Here is a 22,899-nt window from a genome sequence, read left to right on the forward strand (position 1 = left end):
CTTAGAAGAGTAAGACAGTTTCTGCAGGCTGTCCATTTTAAAAACTGTTTTCATTTCACTTTACAGTGCTCAAAATTTGTGCACATGACAAATGGGAGAGCAACATTTTGCAACAGGAAGGAGGACTTTTAAAGACACCAGAAGACTAATTTGTGTGGAAGAATTAGCTATTTTAATAAACCCAGAGCACAAATATTATTTTTCTAAATTCCCAATGAATTGGGTTTTTTCCCCTTTATGTCTGTGAACATATAATAAAGAAGCAAACTAGGAAAATGAATGGATTTTTACAACAATCATGTTTACCTTCAGCATCTGGTGTTGTACATTCAATGCACTGTATCTGCTATTGGAATCTTGCTGTAAAACAAAAAGAGAAATACAGAGTAAGCTGATATGCTTTGCTTCTTCTTTAAAAAAGTTATGGGATCTTTCTACAAACTACAAGAAAATGACAAGCTTGCTTCTGGAATGTATAAAGGAACTGGAACTCAGGGCACGATTTTAAGGTAGCTGTCCCCAAGATGGAAACACCACCATCTCTTAAAAGTGTTGGACTGCAAATTCCATTGCCTCCATTGTCCTAGCTGTGTGAGGATGACAGCAGCCAGAGTCCAACACTTCTGATTGGTGCCACACTGGAGAAAGGATGTCCTAAGGTGTGCATTCTGTAGTACAAAACAAGTTACCTCTCTGCCATATTATTCAATCACACATTTGCAAGTTCACACAGTATTGCTTGAGACTTTCATCCACAACTGACTAACTTGGATGTCCAACATTATAAGTGTAGAAGTTGGAAGAACAAATCTCTGGACTGCAGGGTTAGATTATTAATGGTTCAGGTGCCCAGTGCTGAAGGAAAAAATGGACCTTGATCCCTCTTCCTTCCCAGTCCCTATATCTCCTGAAACCTCCACTACTGGCTGGGAATTACTAAGCAGAAATTTTCTCCTGTTTTTCAACCAACTCTAAAGGCAGAAGAGGGGCCAGGCAAAGCTACTGGGCTGGACTGTTTGTCTTGACTTCCATAAATGCTGTGTGTTCTATGCAGGACCCAGAATTTTCCTTTTTGGACATGCCTGCAGCCAAACCTGACAATGCTTTGAAGAAAAGAATTCACTCTCTAGAGAAACAGCGGGAAGTATCCTCAGTAATCTGAAAGTCAGTCAGACAGCTAGGAAAGGTCATGAGAAGCTGAAATGGGTGGCCAAGGTTCATTCATTCATGTGCATATTCTGTGGAGAGTAGGTGGACCTGTGTATGTCTCCAGACAATTTGTGCGTATTTGAATAGGGGGTCAGACTGTGTGAGTGTGGTCTGTGTGGATTTTCCCCTGGGAATTGACTGAATGTGTGTGAGATACATAGATCCTGCAAGCTGTTCTGCACTCATGATTTAAATTTAATGAAATTTAAATTTAATTCAGTTTCTTTCACTATCCAATGTTAGATGTTGATGGGAAAAAGTGTGGTCCAAAGCAATGTTTCTGTGTTGCTTTTTACATTATTATTAATATCCTTGTTATTATATAAATATGGGTGGGTTGTGGATATCTTCTGAAACTACTGTGCTGCCAATGCTTTCTCCTGACATGCATTCTTCTAGTCCAGGGATTGGCAACCTCCGGCCCGCGGGTCGGATCCGGCCCCCGGAGGCCTTCGTTGCGGCCCCCGGGGGCGGTTGCCGCCGCCACCGCGCGAAAAAATACCGGCGCCCATAGCGGCAAACAGCCGTGCTGGGTGCCGCCATTTTTTCGCCCAAAATGGCAGCGCCCAGAGGCGAAATCTCACGCAACCTCAAACAAGGTCGCGCGAGACTTCGGCCTTCTGGAGGCCTGATGCCATCGCTGGTGCCCTCAAAGAGGGCTCCGATGGCCGCATCGGGCCTCTGGAAGGCCCGCTGAAGCCGTCGGAGCCCTGTTTGAGGGCCCTGGCGAGGGCGTCGGGCCTCCTGGAGGCCCGATGCCGTCGCTGGCGCCCTCGAAGAGGGCTCCGACAGCCGCATCGGGCCTCTGGAAGGCCCGCTGAAGCCGTCGGAGCCCTGTTTGAGGGCCCCGGCGATGGCAGCGGGCCTCCTGGAGGCCCGATGCCGTTGCTGGCGCCCTCCAACAGGGCTCCGGCGGCGGCAGCAGGCCTCTGGAAGGCCCATTGCCGCCGTCGCAGCCCTGTTTGAAGGCTCCGGCAGCGGCAGCGGGACTCCTGGAGGCCCGGTGCCATCACTGGGGTCCTCCAAGAGGGGTCCTCCAAGAGGCCTGGGGCCCCGTCAGGGGCCTGCAAAGTTGGGGAGGCCTGGCCCCCGGAGGGAGAAACTCCACCCCCGCCACATGGCCCCACCCCGGAGGGTGGAAGCTCCACCCCTGGCATGCGGCCCCGCCCCCCTAGGGGGGGAGCTCCCCCCCCGGGTTTCCCCCCCCCAGTCCCCTGAGGGACAGCAACCCGGCCCCCGGCCCAAAAAGGTTGCCTACCCCTGTTCTAGTCTGTCTTACTTCTGAATAGACATCCACAAGTAGAATTTTTGTTTTGTGTACTGCTTTTCATTTTTACTTCTGAGTGGATGTGTAAATGATCTGTCTCTCTGTGTGTGTGTAGTTAGCATGAAAAAAACTAGATTTAGATTCTCTCAAAACTTGCTGCTGTTTCAAATACTACATTTCTCAGAATGTTTCGCTCTGTGACCCACACACCTCCAACTCTCAGCTTCACATGTACTTTGTCACATCTTTTGTTACAGCAGACTGCAATGTGTTGCTGATCTTATTATAAATAATCTTTTTAGATTGTAAGCTTGAGGGCAGGGAAATGTCTAATTAACAATCTGTAAGCCGCTCTGATAGCCTTGGCTGAAGAGCGGGGTATAAATATATATATATATATATATATATATATATATTACTGGAGTCACTGAGTAATCAGTGCTGTTAGTCTCACTGAAGTTGCAGGGCTAACAATATGGTTTTTCTGCTGCCATCTACTGAATTTATTGATTATTCATTTACATAATTTCTATAGTGCCATTCCATTCCATGAACAGCTCATGTATGCATGTCAAAGGATCAACATTTTTAGAATACTTTTGTGGGGCCCAATCATCTTAGTCTGACCTTACTGGACTAAAACTGGAGCAAATGTTCCCTGAAACACTTGAATCCCCTTGAATTCCAGTTTGGGAGAAAGGCAGGATATACAGTAAATCCCATAAATGAATAAATGAATGAATGAACAACAAATAAAATGCTAACAATTTCCCAGCTGTCACTGGAGTCATCTCTTCCCTCAGAATAGGATCCATGCAAACAGCAGAAGCGTAAATCCAATAGCTAGAGCCAACTAGAGTGAAATCACTGAATCGACTGTTGAATAGCAAGTCAACATTAAGGCCCACTGGTTCAATAATTTACTTTAATTGAGACCAGCAACTGGATTAGCCCAGATACTACTATAAGAACTTCTCCCCAAGCTATACAGTGTGGAATGCCCCACTCAAAGTTCTGAAAAAAGTCTTTATGGTTGTCCTATCTGCCTTCTTCCCCACTTTCAGGCTACAAAATGAGTGTCTTACACTGCTGCAGTGACAATATACTTTCAATAGCTCTGTGAAACAATACTCTCTTTTTTGGTTCTGTGTTTTCAAAGCAGAACTATATTTTAGATCATTTTAGAACTTGCTTCTGTTCCAAAGACTGGTTTGCTTATGATAGGTGTTCCCATTGCAGTTTAACACAAAACTGCAGTCAATCTTGCAACTAGAAGCTACTATCTTTCAGCTGTTGGAAGTTAGAGGTTGCTGTTGGGTACAATTGGAAGAGGAAATCAGTACACATAGGAAGAAATTGGGCATGCCACTAGAATTACATTCAACATTAATAGAAGCAGGAAGCAAATACAATGGCAATTCTTCACTAGTAATCTCAAATATTCAAAATTATCTGCTTCAAATTAGGGGATCAATTTGAAAAATGTTTCTAAACTGAGGCAATTAAAACAGTAAATTTACAAGAACCAGGTCTTACTCCTTTACATTTAAAAGCATCAACCATAATGATAATGGAATGGCAACCTCTCTACTATTAAAGTACAGATCAGGATCCTAAGGACTTTTTACTCCCCCCCCCCACACACCAGAAGCTCATCCCTAAGTATGAACATCACTTTGCTACACTAAAGTTAAAATTATTCAGAACTCTATTTTCAGTTATGTTAATACAAGAGGAAAACTATTACAAGACAGCTTATCAACTGTATCTTTTCACTTACCCTTCCTTTATTTAATGTTTCTTGTGCTTCAAGTTTATAAACAAGAAAGTCTAAAAAATGAAGGGGAAGAAAATGAAAATTTCTGAGGAATGTTTACAAAGACAAAACAAACATACAGACAAAAAAAAGAGCCAAAAGATTCACAGATGGTAGAGGCACTTCAAGGTTCAAACAAACTTTTACTGATGTTAGCTGGTTCACAAATTCATCCCACTTTGCACATATGTACTCAACTCAGTTTTGTCACACAGCTGTTGTACACTTAACTGTCAACTGCATATGTGAACCTGCTCCACTTAAAACTTAATAATAAATAACAAATAAGTCTTAAAATTTAACAATGATGTCTTATTGCTTAAAAAAAAAAGTAAATCAGAATGTAATGACTCTATCCAGCAGGATTATCAGGATTGCCTGAGGAAGCTGACAATACACCAGACAAATGGCAGACAATCCCAGATATAGCAATAGTGCCTGAAAATGTAGTAAGCATTGACAGACTGGACAAAGGAGATAGTGCAAGGGTGGCAGAGTTTAGTCTATGGGCCTCACATGGGTCACATTATATTTTTGTGGGCCCCCCACCATTCTTCCCCAAAGCCAGCACCTCAAAAAAATCAGCATGATTTTTAGGCATCTATTTAGACTGAAAACACAAAATAAAATTCCCACAAAGCTATAAAAATATGCAAAAACACTCTCATCTCACCAACACAACTTTCCCAGAACCTCCAAATATCTCCTTTTCTCTCTTCTATAGACTTTCTCAAAATGGCAATAGAAACTTACACTATGCTACCATCAGTTTCCATTTAGAGAGGGGCTATGGAAGAAAACAGAAGGCTTGCCTACATTAACTCTATATCCCAAATCCCCTCCGGACTGTCTGTGTGGTGTTTATACCATGCGGCTCCAAAACTCCAAAATGAGTCTGAGCTGGACCTGATTTGGGGTTTCCACCACTTGTCCCATATTTTAAAAACCTATCCTTTCCTTTGAGTTCTCCTGAGATCACAACTGCTTGTTGTCCTCAGCAAGTGAGAGAGTGGGAGAGTTTGAGGGAATACAGTGGCCAGACTTCTCCAGGGGCATGCTCTGAGCCATCCAGGCATGCAAAAGAGATATGTGGATGGTGAAGGCTGAGGGTAAATTGGCCCTGCCCTCCATACAGTTGTCCATTCTTGAGAGAGTATGATGTGGACAGAATGTACTGACTTACTAGATAGTTGCACAAGCTGCAGTGAGACTACTTGACAAGTGATTGGGAAAAAGCCGAGAATCTGTATCAAGGAGTTGGAGAGTAATGCAAAATGTTCCATGTGCTTCATGCACCCCAGCAACTGGAAAATCCCAGGAGAGGCTCCTGTTACTGCTGTTTAACAACAGTGAAGGGAAGGATGGAGGAACCAGTTCAAATAATGTAGAAGCAGCTGGTCTCAGGTGTGTGAGGAGGGAACAAAGATGCACTCACAGATCAAACAACACCCTCCATTTTATTCCACAGGAGACCAGAACAACCACATCTTCACTGCAGCAGCAATAGCAGCCCCTCATAGGTCCTGACAGCTATGGGAGAAGAATGAATACACAGAGAGTATCAAATAGCTCCCTCTGTCCCATCCAAAAGGAGACATATGTACAAGTGGATCAAGGGTTCCCACAGAGAGAGAATTTGAAGGGGATTGGAAACCTCTCTCCATATCAAACATTTCATCCCCAAGCCTCTGCAGAGATAGTACTGCCCATTTTGCTATGTTTTCCAGCATTTTGAATCCCCCTCACCCTTGTAAGCCCCCCTCATTTCATTTGGCCTTTGCAGGCTTTTTGTAAAAAAGAGTGACTGGATTTAATCACTTCTGGGTGTGAAAAAAACCCTGTTCAAGCCTGAAAAAATCAAGAGGGATACTAAAAACAGTGACAAACTGGTCAGCAGCAATACTTCCCCTCTACAACCTAAGAATACTATTTGGGGACCAAACTCAGTATTTTTCAACTTGTCAGAATTTTTTTATGGGAATACAAGAGGTGAAAAATGAAATGCCACTTTCCAGGGCCCGTGAGGGGCCAATATGGTTCCCCAAAGCAGTCACCCACACCAATCTCTTCACATACGCCTATGCCACTGCATAGCTTCCATTTCCTGGAGAAGGTAGAAGGACAAAAATAAGGACCTTTTTAATAGGGAGAGCAGATCTGCCTGGCTTTGAGGTGCTGTTTAACAAGGTGGGTGAGGGTGGCTTTTGCTTTTCTTTTGCCTTTAACATTTTAAAAGCCATGGTGCTGTTGCACTAGTATTACTGTACTGAAAGCAAGACTATGAGTCCATGCACACTGCAGAAATAATCCTGTTTGACACTACTTTAACTGCCATGGCTCACTGTCATGGAATTCTGGGAACTGTAGTTTGTTGTGGCACCAGAGTGGTGCTGCAACAAACTACAGTTCCCAGAATTCCATGGTATTGAGCCATGGGAGTTAAAGCAGTGTCAAAGTGGATTATTTCTGCAGTGCAGACACAGCCTATGTAATCATGGAGTGTTATTCCAGGTTTTTTGTTCTCATGTAAATGATGCAATTAAAATAAGTCTCACTTCCTCTCTCAATTTCATTTACCTATAAAAAAGCAGCTTGTGATCTGGCTTTGCTTTTAAAACATTGAACAAAAGTGTGTGAAAAGAGAGAAAACCACCTTGGCCACTTGATAAAACTGTAATACCTCCCCCTCTCTCTCATTGTCTATCTTCCACATATGCATATACCTCTTACCATCAGCAGGGACTTGCCCTCCCCCAGTCCCCCCAATTCCTAAACTCTGGCTATGGAGAAAGGCTGGAAGAACATTAATAAACTCATATCATTCTAGAGTGTACTGAGTTTGGACAATACTGTTACAGGTATGGGCAATCTCAGTTTTACTGTTGTCCATTAGATGGCAGCAGAAAACCATTAAGAGATTCAAGATTTATAGGGCAAACTGGCATTTGACAGCTGTGAAGAGCGGGATGTGTCTGAAATGGAATGAACCCACTCATCACCACTTGTTTTGCAAAAGCTGGGGTAAATCAGAACCTACTTTAAAGGAGCTCATTTTTACTCTGAAAATCGCACACAGCTCTAAATGTGACATAGGGTTCTTGTATTGAAGAAACAAATGGGAATAAAATTTCTTCTGTATATGGCTTTATCCTAGCTGAACTCTTTGGAAAAATAAGTAAAATAAATGTATTTATTTATTTGATTTATACCCTACTCATCTAAGAGGAGACTAACAATCTCAAACATTTACAGTTTAAAGTTGTAGAAATGGAGGTGTCTGTGAGATGCCACTGTACTTGCAGAAGCACTTGAATATCTGACTGTGCATTAGGCTGCATATTTGAGGGCACATTTCACTAGTTCACATTCACAAAGGTTGCATAGCACGGTCAGTGAATCATAAAATCAATCACACAAGTTAAATTTTTCACAAACTAAAGTTATAAATTTGCACCAGTAGCCAAAGTTGCATCAAATATGGTTTGAGTCTAGGTCTTAGCCATACTTGTTGTTCCAGCCCCTCACCTATCAAGTCATAGCTGAGTAATTTCCAGACCTTTTATCATCTTGGTTGTCCTACCCATTTTCTCCATACACTTATTGAACTGTAGTTCTGGGCACCATTGTTCAAAGGGGATAATGACAGCTGGAATGTGTCCAGAGGAGGGCAACCAAAATGGTAAAAGGTCTGATGAAGCTTTATGACAAATGGCTTGGGGAGCTGGGTATGCTTAGCATGCTGAAGAGATGACTGAACTAATGTAACAGTCATCTTTAAATAGTTAATGGGATCTTATGTAGATGATGGAGAAAGCTTGATTTCTCCTGCTTCAGAGATTAGGGCGCAATTGGGATTCAAACTACAAGGAGAAAAAAAATCTATCTAAGACATTAGGAAGAATTCCTGATGATAAGAGTCAGAAATTACTTGAAGGCACATAACAAGAAATATTAAACAGTTGAACAGACTGCCTTGAAGGGCAAAAGACTCTCCTGCTTTGGAGGTCTTTAAACCAAGGTTAGGTGATCATTGTTCAGGAGTGCATTAATTGTGTACTCATATTTCTGCATGGTAATGGGTTGGACTAGAAGGCCCTTGTGGTCCCTTCTAACTCTATGGCTCTATGTTGTTTTTATTGAAATGACATGGCACTCAACAACAGCACCATGAAGCAGGAGGAGGAGTTGCTGCCTAAGTCTGAAGAAGAGAAGCTGACTCAGTAAGGGCCTAGATTGAAATTGCATGTGCCTTTTTCTCTTTTATCATGATGCTTCTTACCGATCTCTCCATATTCCTCATACCAACCACTGCCCCAATGAAAGCTACACTAAACTTGCCTCCTCTGTCCCCATCCACTAAGTTGTATCTCAATTTCAGATTATTCTCAATGTACAAACTCCCAGCAAGTATGCTCAGTATTCACAGCAGCAAATTAATTCAAATCAGTTTAATTATAAAATACAAAAAGCCTGGACAAACACACGCACACGCGCACACACACACACACACACACACACACACACAGAGTAAACATCATATAAAAGGAATAATTATATAAGCCTGACCAAAACAACAGGTTTATGGCACACAACCATTTGAAGCCCAGTCAGAAAACAGATGATCTTCCAACAGGGTCTCTTGCTTGCCTAGGCGTAAGAGATAAATAGTTTTGCTCTCAAAGATTAAGGGGCTCTGCAGGCTGCCCCTAAGGGGTGACAGTACACCGCCCTTTCTTGTCCAGATCGGGGCTGCAGCAACTTCATGCGGTGGCCCCGATCCAGCCTTTGGAGGGCACAAAAAGGAGCGGCTCCTTTTTTGTGCCCTCCAAAGGGCATGACAGCCATGGCAGCGCAACTGTATGGTGCCCCTTCTGCACTGCATCATCTGGACACAGCATCGGAGGGGGCAGAGTCAGGCATGCATCATCAGGACACTGCACCTCGACTCCACCCACAGGCCAGCCTTTCGAGCCAGCTTGTACAGGGCCTAAGTCCATTTTGAAATGTAAAATGATGTTACCTTCTTTGGCTTTCTTATGTTCAAGCCTTTCTTTCTGTAAAGATTTCTCTAGTCTCGATCGATGTTCATACACAACTGAAGAAAGAAAAAAAAGAAAAAAGGCATGTAAGTCCTGGAGAGGGAGAGAAAAGGGGCATGAAAGTTGTTCTGAGCTTCAAGGGGGTGAAATACAAATATACAAAATCTCTCTAAAATATATGTTTGAGGAACAGGAAGAAAATCAGAACTATGGCCTAGATCCACTTTTTGGTCCCAATTAATCCACTGAATTAATATAATTTATACAAATTTTGTTTTGTCAAGTTCTCATGAATTCAATGGATACTAGCAACTGAATATGCTAGTACTTGCTCACAAACAATAACTCAGGATTCTCCAGTATATATTGTATTTATGTTTTACATGTCAGCTGCATTTAAATCATGTCTTTCCTCAAGCCACCTTTTATGACTTCTTCTCCCCTGGACTTTATCCTCACATAACCTGTGAAGTCATGAATGTGTGACTGGCCCAACCTCTGAACTCCCTGGCTCAATAGGGGCTTGAACCTGTTACCTATTAGCCACAGTCCAACTACTATGCCACCCTGAGTCCTACAAAATTCCATCGTATGCACAGTCTGGGGTTCAGTAATTTCTATTCAGCTATATCATGGATGGGCAAATAGTGTTTTCCCAAATCCTTTTGGGCAACCTCCTGCCCCAAAGACTAAAAAAATGGGGAACGTGCTTGGAAATGAGGCACCAATCCCACCGAACCTTGACTGCAACCCTGACAGCAAAAAAAAATAAAAAAATAAAAATAAATAAATTCCAACCACTTCCCATTTGATCTTTTTCCTTTCTGGGCATGATGTGACTTGCAGTGATTGACAAGGGTGAGAACTTGGCTTCCAGCTAATGGACCACCGCTTGAAGTAAATGCTTCCAAATCAAGATTCCTAGTGATGGTTCGCCATCAAGAAATGGCACAAACCATATCATTATTATCACCATCACTATTACCATCTTGTCCCCTACCTTTTCTCAGCATGTCATAACACCATTCTTACAATTCTAGACAGAACTGACCATTTTGGTACAGCAGGAGTGTCTCTACCCCCCCCCCCCCCCCCCCCAAGTATGAGGCCGATACTCCTAATGGTGTATGATTTTCATAATTGTGACATTTGCAATTTGCACAGGAGATACTTCATATAAAACTCCTGTTTCTTTGAAAACCGGTACAGTATGTTCTCCCCTTTATGAAGCTAGGTGCACACATATAGCAAGCAGAACAGGATTGGGAAGACGAAGATTCTAACTATGTGGAAACTTCCTTAAAGTGATGCAATGGATTTTCTTGCACTATCCTCTACGATGAAAAGATGCATATATTTGAAAGAAAACAAGATGTCTCTAACAATTTTTAAAGAAATGCCTTGACTTCTGAGAAATGGCACCTGCCCTGCATCTCAAAAACATTTTTGAATACATGGAAGCCAATGGTGCTTTGTAATAGCACGAATGATACCAATGAAAACAGAGAAATACTTTTTGCAATTGTGTAGATTACTGCATGGCTTTAAAAAATACAACTGACAGACATCAAGGCATGGTCAGTACTGTATGTATCAAGTAATATGTTAATAAAGCACAAAAAGCTAGAATTTTCCATCTGATCATGCAGATTTTTTCTACTGTAGCACAAGAAATGGATGGAATACGATAGAACCAAAAAATGTAGGCTCCCTGGTCCCTCTTCTCCTGCATCAAAATCCAACATGTCTGCATTTGCACATCTCATTAAGTTAGAAAAGGCAATCATGTGGCCCTCTACATGTTTTGGGACTACAACTCCCAAAAGACCTAGCCAGCAGAGCCAAAGGTGAGGAAAGATAGGAGGTACAGTCCAAAAACATCTTCAGGACATCATGATTTCTACTCCTGCATGGTTTAAGTTAGCCACAATTTGTTAATTGAACCACAAATTGTCCCAAAGATGACCAAACAAACCACAGTTCATTCTCCCATTTCTTGCTTGTTCTCCTCTCTGCAGATTTGTGAGCTCATATTTCAGGGTGGACTTGAAAAGGCTAAAGCCTTGGTTTTAATGGGACAAACCACCATGGTTTAAACATGGCAGAATTCATAATCTATCAACAAACCATGGCTTCTAATTGATATTACTGACTGATTTTGAAAAACATAAGGAGTGGTTCAGGAAGAACAGGCTAGAATTCAACAAACCACAATCTGTGAATCCTACTGCAAATAGTGACAATGTGTACACAGTTCACTCAGTGACTGCAAGACATACTCTGTACCACTGAAGGATGAGCACAAGACATGATGATGGCCTCCATCTGCAATAACAAATACAAAAATCCATAGAATTTAAGGCAACAGCTGAACAAATTAATGAAGGATAAGGGTATGAATGGTGACTAACCATGATGGCCATATATTACTTCAAGGGTCAGAGGCAGCATAAACAGTCACTGAAAAACAATGGCAAAAAGGGCTAGTGCACCCATATCTGTTTCAGGGCTTCTAACTAGCATCTGGCTGACCACCAAAGGAAACAGAATTCTGGACTCCATAGGCAATTGGTTTGATACAGCATAGCTTATGTACGTAAGGCCATGTGCCTGAACAACTACAACCACTATCCCCAAGTTGCATCACTACCCAAGAGGAAATCATCATTTCTTGCTTCCTCTGCCCAACCCATTTATTTCAGGTAACAAACTAACTCCATCTATGACTTCACAGACATAGCCACGTTAGTCTGGAAAATCAGGATGCAAAGGGATCTTGCAGCATCTTTGAAACTAACTGAAAATTAGAAGTTGGTAGTGTCAGCTTTAGTAGACCTGAGTCTACTTCCTCAGATGCATCTGAGGAATGCATTTGAGGAAGTAGGCTCAAGTCTAAGAAAGCTGATGCTACCAACTTCTATCTTTCACAATTAGTCTCAAAGGTGCTGCAAGGTCCCTTTGTATATGTTTATGACTGCAACCACAATTTATTACATTCCATCTTCACATAAACTATGCATTCCATTTACAAGCAGAGCAGCTGTCTAAATTAAAACTGAACCATGTAAGATTTACACAGTCCTATCCTAATTCAGACAGCTGTTCAGCTTGTCTTAAATTCCACAAAACATTTCCATCCTGGATAGCTTAAATTAAAGAGGAGCTGGTTGCAATAATCTGAGGCTGCTAGGTTTACAGGCCTTCATATCTAGAACGTTCTCAGTAAGGTGATAGAACATTTTGTATGAAGTGCCATTTCTGGTTCAAAACAACTCATCCAGCTCTGCATTCTGGCCAACTGCAGCTTACTTGATACCACATGGGCATTTACAGCACCTAGTATCAATATGCCTCACTTTTACCAAATCAATTAAGCTAATGACAAATGTTAAATTACTGCAGCCATTCAAGAAAGAAAATCACTATGGCAATGATTTCTCTCATTTCATAGATCAGTGATGTAAATTACATGCCTCTCTGAACATTGCAAGTCCCAGCAACCTCTGCTAATGGTATAGAATGCTGGGAGCTGCAGTCCAACATTTGGAGCGCTGTATGTTTCTCAGTGTTGGCAGAAATAATGAAAGGCTGTTCATCATTCTCAAGTCTAATATTTTATATTTGCTCTCTGATTTGCTTAAAATGAACTCATGGCAAATTACCCAGGGTTTTCATGCACGTCTTGACCAGAGAGGTCTAAATTTGACCTTTCAGTAGATACATCATGTACTTTCCCAGTGGACTACAGGTTCATCCCTCTAAAACCTAAAATAGCAAGAATAACAATAACAATAAAATGACCTCACAAGTCCAGTAGTACCTTAAAATACTATGGAATTTATGATAGTATGTCCAGATTAAAGCAAATATGGTAGTTTTTGAGGTGCCACATAACTCTGTTCTGTTTTCTGCAACACACAAACACAGCTATTCCGGTGGAGACAACCCCTCCATAACAAATGATTTAATAACAGTATTTTTCTGTGCTGCACACATTATGAAAAATCAAGTTTCAAAAAACAGCAAAACTTCAGCCTTTAGAAATGTATAACCCATTACATCACCATAGCTGTAGCTTCCAAGTGTTACAGAATGGTGACTAACAAAGCCTGTAAAGATTAAATTCTGTTTTTATTGCTTTTACTTTTTTTTTATAAAACAGAAAAAACTGAGAGGTAGGGCCCTAAATAAACATCAGTATTAATGAAGAAGTGTAGCTTCATCTGGCTGTTTGTATGAACACTTACAAAACAGACCAACTGTACAAGCAGAATCTGTGCTCTCCCAAAATTTTCCACTTGGCAGAAGGAGCTCTTGAAAACCAAGAGCTTATTCATCTCTTCTTGATTCAATATTTTCCTTTGAACATGGGATGGATCAGTTGTTCAGCAGAAGGGACACTATCAGGATTGTCTGTTGCAGATTCATATAAATATCATTTTTATATCTGACACTGAATATAGGGAGTGGATGGACTACACTTGCTCTTCCATATCCTTATTATGACATGACAATCAAACGGGCATGGATTTAGGGAAGAAAAGGTTTGAAATGTTCAAGAAGAATGGACATTAGCTCTTGATGGACATTAGCTACAAAAGACTTATTCAGAGACAGGCGACTTCTCATTGCCAGGTTCTTAGGACAAACAACATCACCTTTACATATATCCTGTATCCCTGGGACAAACACTCCTGTATCTTCACAAGGATAAACTGGCTGACTTCTGCAGGAAGACAAAACAGGCAGTCTAGCATGGGTAGAAGCGTGACTCTTCCTCCTTTGGGGCATGCTGCAGCAGTACCTCCTGCCTACCCACCCTTCCCAAAAGGAGGAGGATGCCAACACCTTCCAAATTAGATGATGTCCCCTGCTCCAATCCAAATGCTCAAAAGTAGGAAAAGTCACACTTCTGCCCCTGCTTGACTGAGAAAGGGGAGAAGGCACCTCTTTGCTCACTGAAAGGGATGATGGAGGCAGCTGGAGTCCCTGCCCCAAGAGAGAGTAGTGTGATGTCAACTTTCCAGAGACAGTGACCATGAGTGGAGATTGAATATTCGCCACCTGAACCAGTTGCCTCATGAAGGCTTGTGGCAGTTCAGGAAATTTTAATTTCCATCTCATTCATAGCAATGAAAGAGGCTGTGGCTGTGGTTGTAAGGATCCTTTTTGTTAGACTGTGTGTTTTGTTCCCTGCAGCAGCCAGGAGTGCAAGCACTGCTGCCACTGTTAACCTTTGAATATGGGTGCAAATGCTGCTGCCACTGTTACCTAGTACACTACTCTGTCTCCATGGGTAAAAGTGTCTCTCACCATTACTGCTTCTTCTTTAGCAGCTGGGTCAAACTTGCCTAACTGTGTCCAGCATGCTAGATAAGAAGGACGTTTGGTGTTCTCTAGAACAGTACTTCTGAGGCTGTTCTTCTTTTTCTTCTTATTATTACAAATATGAAAAGACATTTTCAGCAGTCACCCAATGTCACAGAAATGACAGACAGGGAGGTTTTTAAGCCTAGTATAGACGTACATGCAATGAGAGATGAGATCATGAATGTGTTAACATTTGGGTGAGATTTAGACTTTTACATCCTTCCCTATTTCCAGTCATACAACATTTCTCCCATTATATTTTACATTTCTCACCCACTTCCTCTCCCCTCCCTTCTCTCTGTATATATTGCTTGACTTCTAAAAACAACAGGTGCATGCAAGTGTGTCTGGGGCCATATTTCCCCATGGCTCCTATATAAAACTTGAACATATGAAATACACGTATCAAATATTTAACATAATTTTATTTGTGTACAACAACTTTTAACAATCTTTTTCTTGCAATATTTATGGTACTTTTTTGACTGACAATCTGTTTCATGGCACATTTTTTTAATGCATCACCAGCATTAGTCTTCTAAAAAGTTAGGAAGTTACTTTTTTCATTAGCATATTAAAACACAATCCCTAAACATACTAGAAATGTTCTTGGTCGTGTCCTTGTTTCCAACAGATTAGGACCAGACAGGAAACCTCAGAGACAGATGTGGTCACTACAATCTAAAACTGTTAAACCCACTTCCTCAATGTAGTTTCACTACAAGGGAGACTATCAGATGGGGAAGGGGTTATTAAAGGGAAAGGACTGGAGCGAAACACCATGTTCCCATTCTTATTGTTTGATCGTACAAAGATGATCAGACACATGGTGCTTATTGTGATTATAGTATCAATGAAGAGGAACTGTCCTGTCATTGACAGGATAATTGTGATGTCATCTGATAATCTTCATGCAATCGTGCGATAAGGACAAGAGCATTGTGCTTCACTCCCATCCTTCTCATGTTATTACCCCATCTGATAATCTCCAAGGAGTTTAACATAGATCCCCCCCCTTTTAAGAGTTACCTATTCAAATGATTTTTATTATTAAAACTAATTAGATATAGTACTGTTGCGAAAAGTCTTCAGATAATTCAGGACTATTATTTGGAAAGTAATCTATGGCCCGATTTAGATGGGCCTTTGCGCTGCCCCTGTCACGTGCTAGGGGTTGGCTGAGGATGCACCATCCATACCGGCCTCACCCTGTGACGGGGGCGTAAAAATGGCACGTAGCCTCTGTATATCCTGTCACACTGGCGATGTCACGAGTGTACCATTTGCGCACTTGGGCATCGTAAGCGCAACGCAAAAAAACCCGGCTTTTTGCGAGTTCTTTTTCCGCTGCCAGGAAGCCTCGCCGTTTGGCAGCTGAGGCTTCCCGCCGGTGGAAATGGAGGCGGTGACAGACCACCCTTTTTGGGCGATCTGTATCCTGCCTATAAAAAGCAGGAAAAGACATTTCCAGATCTTCCTTGAGAGTACAGTTCATTGTACTGGAACCCTGGTGGTGCAGTAATTAAATGGCGGTACTGCAGCCACAAGGTTGTGAGTTCAATTCCAGGGCTCCAAGCCTTCCATCCTTTCATAGGTTGGTAAAATAAGTACCCAGCTTTGTTGGGGGCAATTGGCTTACAGACTGTAAACCATTCAGGGAGTACTGAGTTGTCTATGAAGCGGTATAGAAATGTAAATGCTATTGCTATCGCTATTCACTGTAGCCAGACCAATATAGGCATACTTCAGTTAACAAACCTTCTGGCAAAGAAGCTCCTTTTTATTATGACCACCCAACTTGCCACTGATATACTCCTCATCCTCTGTCTAACTGAAAGGGTTTTTTTTAGCAGTGGTAACATTAGGAGGATGGTGATGGAGCACCATGTTTGATGTTTGGTTGCAGCCACATGTCTGCAGTACACAATGAAATAAAGCCTGAGCTGCAAAAGAATAAGATTCTATCCTAGCTGATCCTATACCTTTTCAATCTAATCTTACCTCATATATTTGAATATCTGTAATTCCATCTCTCCATCATGGCAGATCACAGCTACTCCATACTATCATTGGGTTCATCTTTACAATGGCCATGTTTATCACCTGGTCTTGCCTAAAGGCTTAAGGGTCACTCCTGGCCACCTGGGGAAACCTTCATCTCCTCCAAAAAAAAAAAAAAAAAAAAGGGGGGGGGGGGAGGCTTGGGATAAAGAGATCCTTGGAGACCACAAAATATATATTGGGGGATACATGTAGCCCATGGGCCAGACATTCCCTACTTCTGCTCTAAACATACCACTTACATACAGGTGGCACAGCCTTTGAGAGCTATTGGTTCTGTTCCTCCCCTGAGATTTAACTCCTTTCTTTCTGGATCTGAAGAGAAGAGTTACATGCCTCCCACATCACATCAACCCTACAAAACCATTATTATCTCTTTCCAGATGGCAGGAAAATGATAGAACCAAATGATGGAACTGGACTGTGAATTGTAATATGGATTCTCCACCTTCAGCTCTGTAAGAATTCTACAGTAAGACTCTTAAGTTTTAAACGTGGCACTCTTTTCCTTCATAGTACACACTGAGGCTAGGGTAAGAGCTATTAATCTGATGTCTTTAATTGTTCATGACTAAAGCATTAATTAGCAGAGTGCTTAAGAGAGATGTTGTTTTTGTATACTGTGCACATCATTCCTGACCAATGTTGTTTAAAAACCAGGTAACCTTCTGCTTCTCTTTCCAACATGCTTTATTAATTTAAGACAGTGGTTCTCAGCCTTTGATCCTTTAGTGATCTCTGACCACTGGCTAGGGAATTTTGAGAACTGTAGTTTTGTGAGACATTTAGCCTCCTGTGTCACAGAGCCCTGGTGCCATAATAAACTACACATCCCAGGATTCCCTAGCACTGACCCAGTACAGTTAAAGTGATGTCAAACTGGATTATTTCTGCAGTATGTTTTGAAGCTCAGAGAAACAAAGACTAAAAACCACGGGTCTAAAATAAACCTAAAATGAATTTCTATTCAGATTTATCCCTCATCTTCAGCCTCATCATCCACATCATTTGACCGTAGTCTTTTGGAAAAACCTTTTCTCATCAAAACTGTATATACCTCCATAGAGTCTAAAAAGCCCCATAAGATAAAGGAAACCTTTAATAAAAGCATATTTTTTCTCTGCAGTATTCAATACCTAACAAGAGAGGAACACATAGGTTACAGCATAGATAATTTTTCATGGATTTGTCAATAAATTAGGGTGCCTAATGAGTGTAATTAGTAAAGTGCTGATGACTGTTTGCATGAGATGCTAGACTTCAAGCACAATAATTAGTTTGTTAATTGGCTTCTTCCAGGGATGAAACTAAGCTGCTGGATATCAGGAACAAACCCCATTGGCACTTAATTAGAACCTTTTAAATACTGGTTAAAAGGCGGGGGGAATAATCTGTCTAGGGCAGAAACCCATTCCTATGCTCTTTTTATAAAGAAGATTAGAAGAGTTAACTTTTTGAAATTTTCAGCAATAACATAATATTCTCAAGCAACACCCTGAATGTGATCAAAAGAAACTGTTTGAGAACACCCATTTTTGCATATTTTTTAAAGTTGTATTTGTGCTGAGCTCACTCAGTGCAAAAATGGCAGAAAAGCAATAATAATAATAATAATAATAATAATAATAAAGATTTATTTCTAGCCCACCCAATCACAAAGAATCCAGGTGGGTTACAACAATAAAATACATCAAGTTACAATAGAGTTATTTTAAAAAAAAGTAGACCTCCCCCCCTTATTCCCAGTACTAAAACAGAATTAAACAGTAACAGTATAAATAGGCAGAAAGATAGGCAGGGAAGAACAGACAAATGAGGGAACAAATATCTCTATATCTGGGGAGGGTAACTAAGTTGGAAAGTCCTGCCGAAAGAGATCCGTCTTGAGTGCTTTCTTAAAAGCGGTCAGAGTGGAAATGTGATGGATCTCCTCCGGCAGGTCGTACCATAGTTTTGGAGCAGTAATAGAAAAGACCCTCTGGGAAACTGATGTTAGCCTAGATTTTTTTGGCTGTAATAAATTTCTTCCACACCTTAGTGTGCGGGGCGGACAATAGGGAAGAAGGCGTTCCCTCAAGTACTCTGGGCCCAAGCCATGAAAGGCTTTAAAGGTAATCACCAACACCTTGTACTTTGCCCGGAAACTGATAGGCAGCCAGTGCAGGGACTTCAAGACCGGTGTTATATAGTCATTCCTAGAAGTTCCCGTTATCAATCTCACAGCCATATTTTGTACCAACTGAAGTTTCCGAATATGGCACAAGGGTAGCCCCACGTAGAGTGCATTACAGAAGTCCAGTTGAGAGGTTACCAGTGCATGTACTACTGTTTCCAGGTCCCTCGGCTCAGGAAGGGGTGTAGTTGGCGTATCAGACAAAGCTGACAACAGGCGCTCTTGACTGTTACATCCACCTGAGCTGTCAGTTGGAGCGACGAGTCAAGGAGCACCCCCAAGCTGTGGACAGAATCCTTCAGGGGAATGTGACCTCATCCAGAATTGACTGACACAACTCCATTCCTGGATTCGAGTTTCCTATAGCAAGTACCTCCCTCTTACCTGGATTCAGCTTGAATCGGTTTTCCCTCATCCAGTCCATTACCGCCCCAAGATAGGCATTCAGAGGAGAGATGCCATCCTTAGTCACTGCTTCAGTTCGAGACATAGAGAAATATATTTGGGTGTCATCAGCGTACTGATAACACCCCACCCCATGTCTCTGGATGATCTCACCCAGTGGCTTCATGTAAATGTTAAATAGCATTGGGGACAGAATCGCGCCCTGAGGGACACCCGATTTGAGCTCCCTCTTGGCCGAACAACTGTCCCCAAGCGACATCATCTGGAACCTGCCCAAGAGGTAGGACTGGAACTACTGCAATGCAGTGCCTCCAATACCCAACTCTCTCAGTCGCTCCAGAAGGATACCATGGTCGATGGCATCGAATGCCGCTGAGATGTCCAAGAGCACCAACAGGGTCACACTTCCCCTGTCGATGGCCAGACAGAGATCATCGACTAAGGCGACCATGGCAGTCTCCACTCTGTATCCCGTCCTGAATCCGGTTTGAAATGGATCCAGAAAATCCGTTTCCTCTAAGACTGCTTGTAGTTGATTGGCGACCGCTCTCTCGATCACCTTGCTCAAAAATGGTAGTAACGAGACTGGTCTATAGTTATTTTTATCCAGGGTGTCCAAGGTAGGCTTTTTAAAAAGTGGTCTAACTACTGCCTCCTTGAGACAGGGAGGCAAGGAGCCTTCCCTAAGGGATGCATTAATTATGTTTTTCAGCATCACCATGATTTTTTCTCCCCCCTGGATAGCCAGCCAGGTTGGGCAAGGGTCGAGATGGCAAGTCATCTTTTTCAAACTACTAAGAAGCTTGTCCACATCTTCAGTACTTACCAACTCAAATTGATCCAGTCTAACAGTAATGGCGGAGGCACTACTGTTAGACAGATCGACTTGATTTGTCTACTAAACAGGAGAAACAAGCTCTGCCAGTAATTTAGGGGTCATTCAGACTACACTTTACCCCAGTTCCCAAACTGATTTAAAAGTTAGAAGTTCTCACTTGCCCTGAATTTTACACTACTCAATCAGGGGCTTGCACAAGAGATCCAGGGCAAATCCCCCTTAGCGCGGTTTTTCTGAAAGCGGGCTATTTACCCTTTCTTTTTGGAAAAAACGACTCTTCCCTGCTGCCAGCAAATGAGAACTCAGCCCCAGTCATGCTCGGGTGAAGATCAGGGAGGGATTTAGGTCAGAGGGCGGGCAGTGGGAGGATCATGCCTCCCCTCTCCTGCTGGCTTTTTGCAAACGGCTCCCCCTCCCTTTTTTGTTGTTGTAATGACAGATTATGCGCATCCTGCAGCTCTTCGTTCTTCTCTTCCCTTGCCTTCCCTGCCTTCCTCCCCCTCCTCTTATTCCCCCTCTCCACCTCCTGTCACTGCTTGCCCTCCTTTTTTCCTCCTCCTCTTCCCCGCTCTTCCTCATTCTCCTTCTCCCTCCTCCTCCTCCTCCTCCTCTGCCAACGCCACCCCCTGCAGGCTCTTTCTCCTTCTCCTCCTCCTCCTGACCTCTTCCTCCTGGTCTTCTTCCTTCTCCTCCCTTTCCTGTTCCTCTTCTTCCTCCTCTCCCCGCTTCCTCCACAGCTGCAGCCAAGGAAGAACAGAGTAGAGGAGGAGGAGGAATGCACAGGAGGCGGGGTGGCCTGGGAGTGACCCCCGGGAGCCAAAGACCCTCGGCCCCCAAGGCAGGCAAGCATCTGCAGTGAGGGAAGGAGTGTGTGTGTGAGGGGGAAAAGGATGAGGGAGGGAAGGAAGGAAAAAGGGAGGGAAGGTGGGACAAGGGAGAGAAGATGAAAGGAGGGAAAGAGAGAAACAGAGAGGGAAGGAGAACATGGAATGAGGGAGAGGGAAGGAAGGAGGAAGAGATAAGCAACGAGAAAGAGAGGGAAGGTGGAGGGCAAAACAGAAGGAAAAGAGAGAAGGAAGGGAAGGAGGGGACCAGGCTAGAGAGCGAGAGGGAGAGGAGGCTTGTGGCCCGGCGGCGCGGGTCTGGCTGCTTCTGCCGGGGATCTCTGGTGTCATGTCCAGCAGGGCTCCTGTGCCATCAGCGTGCAAGAGGCAGGGATGGCAGGGATGCCCAGGATCCTCTCCTCCTTCTCTCCAGGAGAGAACCCCCAAAAGCTCCTCCATTTGGAGCATCACACAAAAGCAAACAAACAACTCCCAGAATTCCATAGCAGAGAGACGGACAAAGCGTTAAAGCGGGGAGGGAAGGGCACAACCTGAAGGCACACAACACACACACATACATACACAAGTTGAGAAAATATGCGAACGCTGCCACCAGTTTTTTTAAAAAAGGAAGGGGAAAAGCCCCCGTTATGTTGGCCAACGGTAGCAGGAGACGTCACCTTTGACAAAAGCGGAAGAGAATATGATTGACAGCAGGAGCCTTCTTTTAAACCAGTACCAACTCTCTGCAAAGAGCTGCAAGGGCATTCAGGGGTAAATAACCCCGAATAAGGTAAATGATAGTCGGCACCTGCTTCCGGAGAAATTCGGGAGCCCCCCCCCCCAAAAAATCTGGCCAGTTCCATCCAGCGCAAAAAGCTGAATCTGAATGGGGCCTCAATAGCTGATAGTGTTATTTGCCTGCCTCAAATAGATAGGTGGGTTAGTACTTTGCAGTAGACTGGCAGAAAAAGAAAATCTAATCTCCAACCTTTTCTACCTAGTTACTCAAAGGATTTTTTTAAAAAACAAATCAAAACAAAACACCTTACTATATCAGACTAGGAAAATGACAATTAGCTTCCACAATAAGATAAACTACTATATTTATTTACAGGTCAGCGAGATGAAATTGAGTTGTCAGTCACTGGCAACAAAAATTACCAAGCCACTGAAATGTTTTCTTATCTATCCAGCATGCAGTCAGTGTTACTAATACAAACATTTTGATCCCTTCAAAGACAACACGAAGATTTTCTCAGAGGTTTTGAGTCTCCTGATGAAAGTTTAGAAATCCAAAAGCTGTGCCACTTACTGCCTCTATGAGAGGATTTGCTGCAAGTCACAGAAAAATATAAACAAAAATCAGGTTAAGCTTCCTCCACTGTTGTTTTTTCTTCTTATCAATGAATGTTTAGTATGAACACAAAACCAAACTGAAGGGTTCTACCAAAGAAAATATTTAGGTATGCATTTGAGGGTTTAATTTATCCCTTATTTTTTTCACAGTTGTGTGTTTCGGTAATTGGAGGTGGGTTACGTTTTATTCGGACATATTTTACATACATAAATATTTTCTTTGGTAGAACCCTTCAGTTTGGTTTTGTGTTCTTACATCTTGGTTTTTTTGTCGTTTGGGACTTTTGTATGTTTAGTATGAAAACAGTAAAGGTCCTTAGAGCAAAACATAAGACAAGTCCTTGAAGGACTGAGCTAAAGGTTAATCTAGGCTAGGTGGGCAAATGTGTCCTTCCAGATGTTTGTGACCTGAAACTCCCATCAGCCCTATCCACCATAGTCAATGGTATGGGATTATGCAGTTGCCCACTTGTGAGCTATGATGACACTCTGCTTCTGAATTTTCAAATACCATATAGCTAGCACAAACAATAGTCAT

General features: G+C 42.5%; 1 protein-coding gene across 2 annotated transcripts in view; it reads right to left on the minus strand.

Annotated features, from left to right (window-relative positions):
* The window catches only part of GOLIM4 (golgi integral membrane protein 4), a 56,868-nt gene that overhangs the window by 29,564 nt on the left and 4,405 nt on the right, over positions 1-22,899 (minus strand). For both annotated transcript variants that reach the window (XM_042458930.1, XM_042458929.1), the window contains exons 2-4: positions 9,313-9,387; positions 4,257-4,306; positions 307-360 (exon numbers count right to left, since the gene is read on the minus strand). In XM_042458930.1, the coding sequence (XP_042314864.1) occupies positions 307-360; positions 4,257-4,306; positions 9,313-9,387 (179 nt within the window). The remainder of the gene's footprint in view (positions 1-306; positions 361-4,256; positions 4,307-9,312; positions 9,388-22,899) is intronic.

This window comes from Sceloporus undulatus, chromosome 3 (assembly GCF_019175285.1).
Source record: "Sceloporus undulatus isolate JIND9_A2432 ecotype Alabama chromosome 3, SceUnd_v1.1, whole genome shotgun sequence".
NCBI lineage: Eukaryota > Metazoa > Chordata > Lepidosauria > Squamata > Phrynosomatidae > Sceloporus > Sceloporus undulatus.